The sequence below is a fragment of the Pristiophorus japonicus genome, chromosome 5, assembly GCF_044704955.1.
Source record: "Pristiophorus japonicus isolate sPriJap1 chromosome 5, sPriJap1.hap1, whole genome shotgun sequence".
NCBI classification, from domain to species: Eukaryota; Metazoa; Chordata; class Chondrichthyes; family Pristiophoridae; genus Pristiophorus; species Pristiophorus japonicus.
In genome coordinates, this window is record NC_091981.1 from 281,535,445 (window position 1) to 281,550,982 (window position 15,538).

General features: G+C 44.3%; 1 protein-coding gene across 32 annotated transcripts in view; it reads right to left on the bottom strand.

Annotated features, from left to right (window-relative positions):
* LOC139264722 (obscurin-like) overlaps positions 1-15,538 on the bottom strand; it is a 571,531-nt gene that overhangs the window by 251,287 nt on the left and 304,706 nt on the right. For 28 of the 32 annotated variants that reach the window (XM_070881692.1, XM_070881694.1, XM_070881707.1 and 25 more), the window contains 3 exons: positions 10,173-10,439; positions 8,116-8,388; positions 1,810-2,076 (listed from right to left, as the gene is read on the bottom strand). In XM_070881692.1, the coding sequence (XP_070737793.1) occupies positions 1,810-2,076; positions 8,116-8,388; positions 10,173-10,439 (807 nt within the window). The remainder of the gene's footprint in view (positions 1-1,809; positions 2,077-8,115; positions 8,389-10,172; positions 10,440-15,538) is intronic. The other 4 variants (XM_070881710.1, XM_070881705.1, XM_070881688.1 and 1 more) reach the window with 1 other exon arrangement.

The following is a 15,538-nucleotide window of genomic DNA, read 5'->3' on the forward strand; positions in this document are numbered from 1 at the left end:
GAGGCATATGGATGGTGCCATGGAAAGATTGCAGTTGATCTGGGATTTGCAAAGAGATTCTACTTTACACAGGCAAGCCTGTCATACTGTTTTGTTGACCTCTTAAAATATGATTCCAAAGTTCATAAATCTGTCCTCCAAAAAAATCCTTTCCAGGCAACAGTTGTGACTTGATTTTCCACGGGGACAATTCTAAACATAGCCATGTCAGTTGCTGAAACAATACACCAAATGTCATAGACCTCATTGTTTGAGGCAAGAGAAAGGGCAACGGTTTCCTGCTGCAGCACAGCACCTGCATTTGGTTTTCAAACAGGGGCAGTAAATAACTTTAGAAAAGGCCCCCATCTCCCCATCTGTCATAGCTATCTGGAGCTGCATGACCTTTTGGTAAACAAATCCTTTTCCTATTAGACTCATTGGTAAAATTGCTAGTTGAATGCGTCAAAGAATTTATGATTCTCAGGGGCAAGTATTAGGATTCGTCTTCTACATGGTGCGTTCCCATTCTTAGAACGTAAAGCACAACCACTGAGTCTGCAATTAAAAGTGCTCGCTGAGTCTCAGTACTTTAATAAGAGTTAAATGTTGGCAATAAGCCAATCCTTTGTTACCATAATCAGGAAAGATGCAGTCATGAGGAGTCTGCTGACCCTAAATGATAATGCTTTTTTTCTACAGCTGACAAAGCTGATATGTGTTATATATCAGGTCTTTATTCCCATAAATAGCTCCTGATGTGATCTATATGAGAACGGGAGGTATTTTTCCATTCTGAATCAAGAGACTCTGCAGCTAGTACATTGAGGCTTTGGGCAACTTTCTCTAAGATTACTGGGATGAAGAATTTCACACCATTAATGAAGATATGAACAAAGTGAGTGGCACTGACCAAAATTTACAAAAATGGTAGTCTATGTGACTAACTTTATCATTGAACTGATCAAGTTGGTTTACTATTAACAGCTAAACTCTGACAGGCAAGACAAATGGGATAGCAAAAGGTTCTCCGGGGTTTGAGTTTTTTTAATTGTAGAAAGGCCCTAAAAAGTTTCTTTTTAACTCAGAGCTTGTAATCACTAATTTTTTTTTTTAATGTTTTTTCCCCCCTTTTGAAATCTATTGTTGTGTATCCAATTCTTACAGCTGGGCAACAATCTCCTAAGCCACTGCCAAAACTACCTGTAATAAGTATGTATAACTAATGAAAGTCAACACCCCATTCTGATCTTCTCTCCTTCAGAATATATCTGCTTCAGGAATTCATCTGTCACTTGCCTTGTAAAATGCATCATGACTATCCTGACTCACATCTGCATTCCATTTTTCATTGCTATGTGAATCCCATTTAAGAAAGTCATTTTGAATGTTCTTCTATTTTAGAAACTAAAAACATAAAGGTTAATTATTTGAGAACTGGCAGATAAATCTGCATGACCCAGTGTTAAGAGGGGCTTTTATAGATACAGCAGAAAGATTTGGAAAAGGAACAAACAATAAATGTGTTCCCTGACTGGATAAGATGATTATGGCTGTCAGTATTTTAATATATTAATAACTAGGTGAAGGGTTAGAACCAAGAATGCAAATCACCACAATGGTTGAAAACAGTTAGTGAGAGGATGAGATTAATTAATAAATGGTGGTTTAAATGATTCCAAGCCTAGGTTTTAAAAGCATTGTAAATATGCCATTAACAAATATATCCTGCTGTATTTTGTTCGTCATCTTGTTATGTTAAATTGACATTTAATGTTTAGCACAGTATGCACTATGTTTTGGGGCAGCATTAATTTTTCCAGGGCTCACCTGGAACACTGAGCACTGCAGCAACCTTTGTTCCAGCTGCCTCACAAGTATACGTCCCACTGTCCGCAGGGGTGACATCACAGATTTTCAGTTTTGCTACATTCCAGTCCTGGTCAATAATCAGGTGATGACCATCAGGCTGAATCTCTTTGTCATTTCTTCTCCACAGAGCCTTGACTGGTCTAGAGTACTGACAGATAAACTCTGCTGTGCCATGTTCCTCTCTAGTAATATCTTCCATTTCGCTTACTACCTCAACCGTTGGATCTGTCAATCAATATGCCACAGGAGATTTATTAGTAGCACTGAAAGAAAGCCCAATAATTGAAAGTTCATTTATCCTTATTTTAACAGATTGCAACGTGGGATTAAGGAGGTGTCACAACCAATATTAGTGATTTTGATTATTTCCTGGTTAAATGACGAGGATTCACATCAGAGTGCTGGAGTGGAAAGTGCCATTGTAGCATTATTTTTAAACTTGACAATAAGGTCACAACTAACATTGATTTAATCCCAAATCTTCGGAGAATAGGTTTGTCGTAGTGTCTGTTATGTGTTCCATATATTAACAAAAGGCTACCTGGAATCTAGATTGAGAACCAGTAAAAGTCATTATTCAAAGCTGGAATTTAGAATCAGCCACGCTGATTAAACAACTGCTTAGTCCATCAGAATTATCTACTTCACAAGAACTCATCAGAATTGTTAGGACCAGGAAAAGGCTATGACATCCAACAAGCCCTGTCCCACTTTTTTGACTGATCTCAACCTTATCTTGCCACCTTCTTACCATAACCCTCAATCTTTTTCTTTCTAGAAATATATCTAATTGTCTCATGAAGCATTTTCAACTGCCTGCTTTAATGGTATTCTGGTAACTTATTTCCCAAATCTTATTACTCTATGCTTAAAAAGTTTCCCCCAACTTCTCATTTTGCTCCCAGCTTCCTAATTTTAGCTTCTTAGCAATTTTATGGACCCTCTATTATACAGATCACATTTATGGGGGAACTCGCACTTGCAATTTTAGCATACAAAGATGCTAACATGTCCATTATGAAATCTTATTTTAATTAAGGCACTGAAGAATGTAAAACCCATTCAATTTCAAGATTAATTCTGCTCTGTAAACCTTTGAGTAAAGCTGGATTTAGACAGGTTAAAACCTGCTTTCTTCAGCATTATGAGGTTCTCATTTGTACCCATTCATTTCCATTTGAGATCAACTTTAAACAACTAACTGACCAGAAACTTAACTGGACCATTGACCAGAAACTTAACTGGACCAGCCACTGTGGCTACAAGAGCAGGTCAAAGGCTGGGTATCCTGCAGTGAGTGTCTCACCTCCTGACTCCCCAAAGCCTTTCCACCATCTACAAAGCACAACTCAGGAGTGTAATGCAGCTCTAACACCATTCAAGAAGCTCGACACCATTCAGTACAAAGCAGCCCACTTGATCGGCACCCCATTCACCACCTTAAACATTCAGTCCGTCCACCCCCGGCACTGCAGTGTGTACCATCTACAAGATGCACTGCAGCAACTCGCCATGGCTTCTTTGGCAGTACCTCCCAAACCCGTAACCTCTACCACCAAGAAGGACAAGGGCAGCAGGCGCATGGGAACACCACCTCCAAGTTCCCCTCCAAGTCACACACCATCGTAACTTGGAAGTATATAGTCGTTCCTTCATCGTCGCTGGGTCAAAATCCTGGAACTCCCTCCCTAACAGCACTGTGAGAGTACCTTCACCACAGGAACTGCAGTGATTCAAGGAAGTGGCTCATCACCACCTTCTCAAGGCAATTAGGAATGGGCAATAAATGTTGGTCCTGCCAGCGACGCCCACATCCCATGAATGAATTTTTAAAAATTTAGCCACTTCAGCTGTACAACTCAAATGTTTACTCATCTAACTCTAGTGAGCGCAACTGTTGTCAAACTGATCAACAGCAAACTCAATAAGCCCATTTATCAGACCAGGTCCTGAACATACTTGTTACCACCGTAATGGACTGATGTAACCAGAATTGCGATGGAAAGGGTGGCTTCCAACAATGCAAAGGAGGCAGTAAGTGTGACATATAGCTACGGCTAATATAGTGTCAACCAATCTCAAGATCTCGTAGAAGATCCAAAAGAAGTTACACAATTTTAAAAAGCCACAAAGTTAGGACATGAACATTACTTTAAAGTAGCTTCATGGGTCATTTAATGGATGTGAAGGAAAGTTAGAGGTTTATGCCAACAAATGCCCTATATACTGCAAAATGTAAGCAAGGATGCAGCAAGAAAGCTACACGGGACAATAGCAGGTTTATGTCATGTTGGAAAAGAATGTATTGCAGGAAGGAATTTCCATGGGCCAAGTCATCCTTGGAAGCCGGTGGAAAAGAATGAATTAAAAAAAGAACAAATATTTAGATAGCACCTCATTGTGTCCTCAGTACGTCCCAAAATTCATCTTTTCAAGTTTAGTTAGTGTTGGTATGTAGGTAAATGCGGCAAGCAATCTGCATACAGCAAGATCCCAAAGGCAGGAAATTAAATGATTGACCAGTTGGTCTGCTTTATCGATGGATGGCACGAGAAGAGTGTTGGCAATGAGGCTGGGAGAACTCTAATCTGAATATTGCATTGGATCTTTCATGTTCACCTGACTAAGCAGATGAGGTCTTGGTTTAACATCTGATCTGAACGTCAGCATCTTTGACGACAGAATACACTCAGTACTGCACTGATCTTTAGCTGCAGACTAAATTGTAATTTGGGATATTAGGATAACAATGCAAAAATAAACGTACCTGAGCCTCCTTGTGGTCATGATGCTGCCTGTCCGAGACTCTGCGGCCCACAGAGTCGGCTCGCAGTTATAATGTCATGAGCATCCCGAAGACATCATTGGAACACAACCTAGCTATTTAAATTAGGCCCTCGCTCCTCTGGGGTGGGCAGCCTCCCCACGCCTGATTTCAGAGAGTGTTCTGCATTTCCACTACCTTTTGTGTGGAAAAAATGCTTCCTGATTTCACTTCTAAATAGCCTAGCTTAATTTTAAAATTATGCCCCCTTGCTCTGGAATCCACCAGAGGAAATAGTTTCTCTGTCTCTATCTAATATTTTTAACAATTTAAACCCCTCAATTAGATCACCCCTCAACCTTCTAAGCTCAAGGGAACACAAGCCAAGCTGTCTTCATAATTACATTTTTTAAGCTCTGGTATCAATCTAGTGAATCTGTGCTGTACCCCTTCCAAGGCCAATATATCTTTCCTGAGGCTTGGTATCCAAAACTGAACGCAGTACTCCAGATGAGATCTGACTTCTGCAGAAATGTAAACCTGGAGTTACATCTCATCTCTGGAATAGACTAATTAGATGTTGCAAAATGAAAGAACACGCTGCACTACTATCATTGAGGGTGCATAACAATATTCATTTCGGTACTCATTAATAGCAAACTGAACTACACTACTGCTAAATCTAATGCAAGCAAGGAAAGTGAAATTATTCGACATTTAAGCCTGAATGATGGCTAAGACTAAGCAAGCTTAACTGGTTAATTTGGTGCCAGTATGCAGATGTATTGAAACAAATTAAAAATCTATGATGTGATCAGATGTAAAATATACATTTACAGTGACTTGCTGGGGCCAAAATTCAGGCCCACCAGAAAGCTGGCGCACCGACCTTTTTTTTGAAGTTTTTACCGTTGGGTGCGATGAGGCGGGCATCCGATCAATTTTCTCCTCGTTAAAGTTTTTTTCGCATCGGATCGGAAGCCGGTCATAATGGGGGCAGAATTTCAGCGGTAAGTGCTGGTGACGGGTGGAAGTGGGGGCGGGACGTCTCTCATCTCATTTAAAGGGTAGAGAAGCAGCGTTATTTTAGGTTCAGCCACTGGACCAGTTTCGGCCAGGCCAGCAGCCTGGTACCCAAGTGGCTGAACCCGGGGCGATAATTGTCCAGCTGATCGGGAAGTCGGCCGGCAAAAAAAACATGGCGGCCGCGGCAGTGTACCCTCCTCTTGAAGGGCCGCCGCACCTCACAGACAACAAACCAGGTGCACCGACAGAAAAAGCTGTCGGGGGCACCGCGCGGCGGATCAACAAGTTTCTGAGGTAAATTTCGCGCGGAGTGGGATGGAGGTGTGGGAGAGTGACGGTGCGCGCTTTGATGATGCGCTTGAGACAGTCGGCAGCAGTGGGGCGGAAGTGGGGAGCGCCTAAAAAATCCCCGAGGTGAATTTAGATCATGGCGGCCATTGGACCGCAACGCGGTGGCTACTCGATTCCGCCGCACGGCCGCCACAAAATGGCGGTAACGGACCTCATCCGGACTCTGAATTTCGGCCCTGCTAAGTTGTCGTTTAATACAGTGTACAATGCAACAAAATTTGATTTGTTTATTTTGTGGCATCTTTAATGTCTTAACATGTTAGAGGATATTTTTGAAATCACTTAAGCAAGATTACTTTTCACTTTATCATTATCTGTGCTCACTAATGTAACAGATAATAACTTGTCCTCCAGCATAATACTTGCAATGCATTTAATGTTACTATGGCCCCAAGTTTCCACACGCTACAAAATGGGCGCTCCTCCGAGCTGGGCGCCCGTTTTTCGCGGCGAAAAAAAAAACGCGCGATTCTGGAGCGCCCTGCAGCTCCATGTCTGCTTGGCGCGGCGCCCAGGGGGCGGAGCCTACCACTCACGCCGATTTTGTAAGTGGGAGGGGGCAGGTACCATTTAAATTAGTTTTTTCCTGCCGGCAACCCTGCGCGTGCGTGTTGGAGCGTTCGCGCACACGCAGTGTTAAGGAAACATTGGCACTCGCCCATTTTTGTAGTTCTTTGTAGCTGTTTAATTTTTGAAAATGTTTTAATAAGAGCACATTGCCATCAGCACATCAGCACTGAGGCTTCCTGCAGCCTTCTTACTGTCTCCTTCCCCCCCCCAGCCCGCTGTCTGGAACGGCTTCCTCCTCCCCCCCCCCCCCGCTGCGTTCGGTCGGTCGGGCCCACACTCCCTCCCCCCCCCCCGCCCGCCGTCGGGAACGGCTTCCTCCTCCCCCCCCCCCCCACGGGAACGAACGGCTGCCTCCTCCCCCCCCCCCCGCGGGAACCAACGGGTGCCTCAACTTGTGAGGCTTCCTGCAGCATTCTCCCTGGCTGAAGCACTTTCACACAGGTAGAAAGATGGTTTATTTAATCTTTTCTTTGCTTATAAATTTTTATTCAGGTTGGATTTATTCGTATAATATTTGTATAAGTATAAATAAGGATTTATTATAGAATTTAATGAGTTCCCTTCCCCCCCTCCCCCCCCCACCTCGTTCTGGACGCCTAATTTGTAACCTGCGCCTGATTTTTTAATGTGTAGACAAGGTTTTTTCAGTTCTACAAAAATCTTCACTTGCTCCATTCTAAGTTAGTTTGGAGTACGTTTTCACTGTGGAAACTTTGAAATCAGGCGTTAGTGGCCGGACACGCCCCCTTTTGAAGAAAAAATTCTGTTCCAAAGTGAAATTGTTCTAACTAGAACTGCAGAAAAAAAAAATGTGGAGAATTGCGATTTCTAAGATAGTCCGTTCTCCACCAGTTGCTCCTAAAAATCAGGCGCAAATCATGTGGAAACTTGGGGCCATAATGTTTATAATTTAATCAATAGCCCCTCCACTCAAAATGCCACAAAAGGTTTATTTCCGTGCAGTTGTTTGGCAATCTCATTTAAAAACATTACTCCTGCAAATTCTTCTTGTCTAGAAAAACTTCTACCTTGATATTAAGATCCCCACGATGGGCGGGAGAGGGTTGACAGGGTTTAAAAAAAAGAAAAAATGGGGAATGCAACTCCAGGAATGCTCCCCCGGCCCCGGAAGGAAACCTTTGGCCTCCCCATGCCTCTCTCAACCCCACCGTCATGATCGCAGACCTCTCTCCCTGCACCCCAAGCGCCAATGTTCTCTCAATGCTGCTATTGTGGCCAACCTCCTCCACAAGCACTGATCTCCAGCCTTCACCCCTCCCACAATGGTCTCTCTCTCCTCCACCATCCACAAGTCCCTCCCACGACAAGCTGTAAAAACCCGAGTTTGGCTGGCCCAGATCAACCCAGGAGGAATAATTAGCCACTAACATGTAGGCTACCAGTCTGCACAGTCATACGTCAGTATGATTCACCAGCCCACCATCCTTTGAAGTTCAGAATCACACCTCTTACAATCCGGTTGCAAAGAAGCTCAGTGAAACTAACAACATTTACAGAAAAATGGTTAAAACAGCTCTTGTCCCAAGAAATACCTTTAACTAATAATTTTGATGAAGAAGTAAGTGTTCCAGCCTTAAATGTCACTGTTCCCGAGTCATCAGTTCCCAGGCTCTGTAACGTCAATGTGTGGATATTTCCATCTCGAACGGATATCTCGTTCAGATCATTGTTCTGAAGGGGTGAACCATCCAACCACCACTGCACATTCTCCACGTCCTTGTGCGAGAGCTCACAATCAAATGTGGCTGATTCACCAGCAAAGACATCAGTGTTCTTTAAACCAGAAATTATTTTTATTTCACATTCTGGAAAATAAAACAACATTTATCAGTAACTTTCCTTTCAATTGTGTGTAATAAGAGTTAATATATATATACACACAGTTACTCAAGGCTCTTTTTAATCAATAAATACAAAACTTATTTAACTATCCAGTATGTGAAGCAATCATCATATCATCATAGGCAGTCCCTCGGAATCGAGGAGGACTTGCTTCCACTCCCAAAGTGAGTTCTTTGATGGCTAAACAGTCCGGTACGAGAACCACAGACCCTGTTACAGGTGGAACAGACATTCGTCGAGGGAAGGGGTCGGTGGGGCTGGTTTGCCGCATGCTCCTTCCGCTGCCTGCGCTTGGCCTCTTCATGCTCTTTGCGTTGAGACTCGAAGAGCTCAATGCCCTCCTGGATGCACTTTCTCCACCTCGGGCAGTCTTTTGCCAGGCACTCCCAGGTGTTACTGATGATGTCGCACTTTACCAGCGAGGCTTTGAAGGTGTCCTTATAACATTTACGCTGTCCTCCTTTGGCTCGTTTACCATGAAGGAGCTCCGCATAAAGCATTTGCTTAGGGAGTCTCGTATCTATGTGGCCTGCCCAGTGAAGCTGACCGAGTTTGGTCAGTGCTTCAATACTGGGGATGTTAGCCTAATCGAGGACACTGATGTTGGTGCGCCTGTCCTCCCAGGGGATTTGCAGGATCTTGCGGAGACATCGTTGGTGATATATCTCCAGCGACTTGAGGTGCCTTCTATACATCGTCCATGCCTCAGATCCATACAGGAGGGCGGGTATTACTACAGCACTGTAGACCATGAGTTTGGTGGTAGATTTGAGGGCCTGATATTCAAACACTCTTTTCCTCAGACGGCCAAAGGCTGCGCTGGCGCACTGGAGTCGATGCTGAATCTCCGCATCAATGTCTGCCTTTGTTGATAAGAGCAATCATATGTTTGGTAAGCAACATCCCATAGAAAAGTAGATTACAGGATAAAACTGTCAAAATTGTGAAAAGTAGATTCACAAGATTATAAAGGGGAGAAATGTTACATTTTCTTTACAGGATTACATATAGGATTCAATATGATCCATGGATCAATATAAATTCCTATAAGGCCCTGGTAAGATTTCCAGAAGATGAAGAACTTTGAAAATTAGATTTGATAATGCCGTTGAAAGTTATGGCTGTGACCTCTTCACAAATAATCTGAATATGCTGGGTGCATAATACTCCTATGTGCCTAGTATACAAAATCAACTGTTCCTTCATTAATTATCAAAGCTGTTTTGTTAAATATATACAATGACATTTGTTTTGAACAATCACCATTAATACATTATTATAATATAATCAGTTGAATATATGGATCAAATCCCATTAGTCATTCCATTTAGCACATCTTTCTTCCCTGATTCGGTAAACTAATCAATAAAGAATATTTGTACAACTCAGTTTGTTAAGGGAATAAAGAAGATTGCCTACAAGTGAAATTCAAATGTAATAGCATTGCTTACTCTCATCCCAACTCATTGGCACTTTAAACAACTGAGCAGCACCGAGACAGACAATCCTGCTACATTTCAAACAAACTTTTAGGCATTCTTTTAGTATTTCTTCAGTGGCCTTTAATTAAATAAAGATGATCTTTTCCATAGGAAAGCTTTGTTGAAGCAGCAGTTTGAGTAGGGCATCAAGGATTTAAGCAGCTGAGCAGTAAACAGCTGTTGTGCTGCTCAAATTCATAATCTTAAAATGCTTTCCCATGGAAAAGACCTTTGCAGTAAATTTTTAAAAGTAGTTGAATTATCACCTTTAACAGTTAAGGAAGCTGTTGTCTGCAGAATCCCAGAACAACAGGTATATTTGCCGGCATCTCCTGGTTTCACATTGTGGATTAACAACTCAACAACAGCGCCATTTTGCTTCATTTCGTACTTGTCGCTTGGTTGAAGTACTGCAAGTCTCTTTCTCCATTCCACAGGAGTATCAGGCTTAGAAAGTTCACAGCGCAGTGTCACTGCGTGACCTTCTTCAGCTTCCTCATTCTGAAGCTCTTGTTTGAAATAGGCAGGTAAAGCTGAGGTTTACATAAATATAAAATATATAAGTTAAAAAAAAATTAATTTAATAACCATTATGACTTATAAGTACCGGAAGAAGGTGGGAGCCTTAATAATTAATGCAAAATCAGACTCCTATTACCTCAAAGGGGCCCTGTTATCTTTTGTGAGGCCAGGAGGTGCAGGAGAACTCCTCCGGGAAAGTCATGGTCACTCCTGTCCCAGACTTCGTCCCTCCCACAAGACCTGCCCAAAACCATCTCCTTATGACTTACCAGCTTGCCAGTGAGCCAAGTTCCATTGGTTCTCTGTGTTATGTATGTAACCATGTAATACTTGCCACCAGAGGGCACGACTGCTAGAGTCCTAATGATCACCTGCAAACACGTGCAGGGCCAGTATAAAAGGTTGGCTGCCATGTTGTTTAGGCACTCTGGAGTTGTAATAAAGAAGTCTAAGGTCACACTAAGTTTAGCTTTCAGTACTCAGCTTCGTGGAGTTCTTCTATACACAACAATTGGCGACGAGTAACAGAATGCGAACCTTCATGCAACCATGGCTGCCGTTGGAATAGTAGAGAGATTCGTTGAAGGTGATGATTGGGAGCGTCTCGACCAGTACTTTGTGACCAACGAGCTGGAAGGAGACACTAACGCGGCCATGCACAGGGCGGTTCTCCTCACTGTCTGTGGGCCTAAAATATACGGCCTCATCAAGAATCTGCTCGCAACGACAAAAGCAACAGAGAAGGAATATACAGAGTTGTGCACGCTGGTTCGGGACCACCTCAAGCCGAAGGAGAGTACCTCATGGCCAGATATCGTTTTTACACGCACCATCGCTCCAGGGTCAGGACGTGGCAGATTATGTTGCCGACCTGAGACGCCTCGCGGGACCTTGTGATTTTGGAGCTGCGTTGGGGCAAATGCTGCGGGACTTTTTCGTGCTGGGCATCAGCCACGACGTCATTATTCGAAAGCTGCTGGCTGCCGAAACCCTAGAGCAGGGCCATCGCGATCGCCCAGGCATGCATGGCTATGGATGATAACACCAAACAGATATCTTCGCAACATTGAAGCTCACCAGCAAGTACTGTGTATAAAATGACATCGCTATCAGGTCGAACTGCGGCTGCAAGACCTGTGATGACTCAGTGTCCGCCATCGGGGGTGAATGTGAATGCATTAGCACCGTGTTGACACTGAGGGGGTAATCATCAGGCCCATCAATGTCGATTTAAGCACCACATGTGCAAAGGCTGTGCAACAATGGGGCACCTCCAGCTAATGTGCAAACGTGCTGCGACATACCACGTGGCAGAGGATGATCGATCCGGTGCGGATCATGCAGCACAGGCAACTCAACCCGAGGAAGAAGTGCATGGGGTACATACCTTCACCACCAAGAGCCCTCCTATAATGCTGAAAGTCAAATTTAAATGGAGTTCCAGTATCCATGGAGTTGGACACGGGTGCGAGTCAGTCAATAATGAGCCAGAAGGCTTTCGAGAAACTGTGTGGCAATAAAGCACAAAGGCCCAAACTGAGCCCGATTAATGCAAAGCTGCGTACCTGCACCAAAGAGCTCATACCAGTCACTGGAAGTGCGGCAGTGAAGGTATTGTATAATGGAGCTGTGCATTACCTATCATTGTGGATTGTTCCAGGCAATGGCCCAACGTTGTTTGGAAGAAGCTGGCTAGAAAAGATTAGATGGAATTGGAACGACTTCAAAGCACTATCTTCAGTGGATGATGCCTTGTGTGCTCAAGTGCTGAGCAAGTTTCCCTCGCTATTCGAACCAGGCATCGGCAACTTCACAGGCACCAAGGTACAGATCCATCTAGGCTCCAATGCATGGCCCGTCCATCACAAGGCTCGGGTGGATCTGTACATGAGGGAGAAAGTCGAGATCGAACTGGACAGACTTCAAAGCGAAGGTATCATATCGCCATTCGAGTTCAACGAGTGGGCCAGTCCAATTGTTCCGATGTAGAAAAGCGATGGCACGATCAGAATCTGCGGAGACTACAAGGTAATGATTAACCGAGTCTCACGACAGGACCAATACCCGTTGCCCAAGGCGGATGACCTGTTCGCAACATTAGCGGGGGAGAAGTCGTTCACCAAGTTGGACCTAACCTCCACCTACATGACAAAGGAGCTGGCTGAATCTTCGAAAAGACTGACGTGCATCAACACACATAAAGGGCTATTTATATCACCTTTCGGGATTCGCTCGGCTGCAGCCATTTTCCAGAGAAACATGGAGAGTTTGCTGAAATCCGTTCCGCGCACCGTTGTGTTTCAAGACGACGTCCTGATCACTGGTCGTGACACCATCGAACATCTATACAACCTGGAAGAGGTTCTAAGTCGCCTAGACAGAGTGGGACTCAGGCTGAAACACTCCAAGTGTGTTTTCCTGGCGTCAGAAGTCGAATTTTGGGGGAGAATGCTTACAGCAGACGGCATCAAGCTCACGGACTCAAAGACAGAGGCCATCAAGAATGCACCCAGACCACAGAATGTGACGGAGCTGCATTCGTTCCTGGGACTCAACTATTTCGGTAACTTTCTACCCGGGTTGAGCACATTGTTAATGCCTTTGCACATGTTGCTACGTAAGGGTGATGACTGGGTTTGGAGCAAATCTCAAGATACAGCTTTGAGAAGGCCAGGATTCTGCTGGGTTCAAATAAGTTACTTGTACACTATGACCCATGTAAACGTTTAGTGCTAGCTTGTGACGCCTCATCGTACGGGGGTCGATTGTGTGTTATAACAAGCCAATATATCGGGCTACCTCCAACCGGTTGCATTCGCGTCTAGAAGTCTGTCTAAGGCTGAGTGAGCCTATAGTATGGTCGAGCAAGAGGCATTAGCATGTGTATATTGGGTTAAGAAAATGCACCAATACCTATTTGGACTTCGGTTTGAGCTTGAAACTGACCACAATCTGCTCATTTTGCTGTTTTCAGAGAGCAAAGGTATAAATACCAATGCTTCGTCCCACATCCAGAGATGGGCACTAACATTATCCGCTTATGACTATGTTATCTGCCACAGACCAGGTACTGAAAACTGTGCCGATGCTCTCAGCCGGCTACCATTACCCACTGCTGGGGTTGGAATGGTGCAGCCCGCAGACTTGCTACTGGTCATGGATGCTTTTGAGAGCAAAGGGTCACCCGTCACAACTCGGCAGATCAGGACCTGGACCAGCCAGAGTCCTGTGCTATCATTAATAAAGAGTTGCGTCCTAAATGGGAACTAGTCGGCCGTTCCTGGGGAAATGCAAGGTGAAATTAAGCCTTTTCACCGACGCAAAGGTGAGATGTCCATCCAGTTGGATTGTCCCTTATGGGGTAATCGCATGGTTTTGCCAAAAAAAGGCAGGGAAACATTTATACGCGACCTACACAGTACCCACTCAGGCATTGTCATGATGAAGGCAATTGCCAGGTCGCATGTTTGGTGGTCCGCCATTGACTCGGACTTGGAGTCATGTGTCATCAGTGCAACATTTGCTTGCAACTGAGCAATGCACCAAGGGAGGCTTCACTGAGTCTGTGGTCATGGCCCTCCAAACCGTGGTCCAGGATCCATGTAGATTTTGTCGGTCCCTTTCTATGAAAGATGTTTTTAGTAGTTGTGGACACTTACTCCAAATGGATTGAATGCATAATCATGTCATCCAGCACGTCCACAGCCACCAGTGAAAGCCTCAGGGCCATGTTCGCCACCCATGGCTTGCCCGACGTCCTTGTCAGCGACAATGGACAGTGTTTCACCAGCTCAGAGTTCAACGAGTTTATGACCCGCAATGGCATCAAGTATATCAGGTCTGCTCTGTTTAAGCTCGCGTCTAATGGTCAAGCGGAGCGGGTGGTCCAAACAATCAAGCACAGCATGAAAAATGTGACGGACAGCTCCCTGCAGACCCGCTTGTCTCGCATTCTGCTCAGTTACTGGACGCGACCCCACTCGTTCACCGGGGTTTCCCGGCAGAACTGTTAATGAAAAGAGCCATCAAAGCCAGGCTCTCCCTAGTCCACCCGGATCTAAAAGATCACATGGAAACCTGGCGACACCGGCAGAACATGTAACATGATCGCGCAGCTGTTTCACATGACATTGATGCTAACGACCCTGTGTTTGTCCTGAATTACGGTCATGGTCCCAAGTGGGTTGTTGGCACTGTTTTGGCCAAGGAAGGGAATAGGGTGTTTATAATCAAACTGTTAAATGGCCAAATGTGCAGAAAGCATTTAGATCAGACCAGATTATGATTTATTGACAATCTGGAACGACTTGAAGAGGACATCACCATCGACGATCCACCAACAAACAACAAACCAGCAATCGACCTCGCTGTCAATCACGAGGATGAACCCAATGTTCCTGATAGTCCGGTCAGACCAGCTGCGGTGCAGTCCAGCTAACTCACACACGCCAGAGTTTGAACTTAGACGATCAACCAGGGAGCGAAGGGCTCCAGATCGCCTCAACTTGTAAATAACATGTACTGAAGACTTTGGCGGGGAGTGATGTTATGTATGTAACCATGTAATACTTGCCACCAGAGGGCGTGACTGTTGGAGTCCTAATGATCACCGGCACACAACTACAGGGCCAGTATAAAAGGTTGGCTGCCATGTTGTTTAGGTACTCTGGAGTTGTAATAAAGAAGACTAAGGTCACACTAAGTTTAGCTTACAGTATTCAGCCTCGTGGAGTTCTTCGATACACAACACTCTGTATCCCAGTAAACTGACTTCAAGATAGTTGACCTCATCTTCAAATCTTTCCAACCTATTTGAAATACCTTTCTATCATAAGTCTCTGCCTGCTCGTTGTCCAAATCCCTTGTTTCACCATTGGGAAGATGATATTTCAGTCACTATGTTCCTGCCCTCTGTAAATCGCCAAACCACTTTACCTTGCTATCGCCCTTTCTACCTTCTCTGATTGTACTTTGATCTCTCCCTTCCCCAGTTTCCTGCCTTTTAAGCACTTTGCGACATTTTTCTTTGTGTGAGAAGTACTATCTAAATACAAGTTGTTGTTCTCTTGACTAGAGGTATAGGGCTGGGTTTTCCTTTTTGGGATGTTAT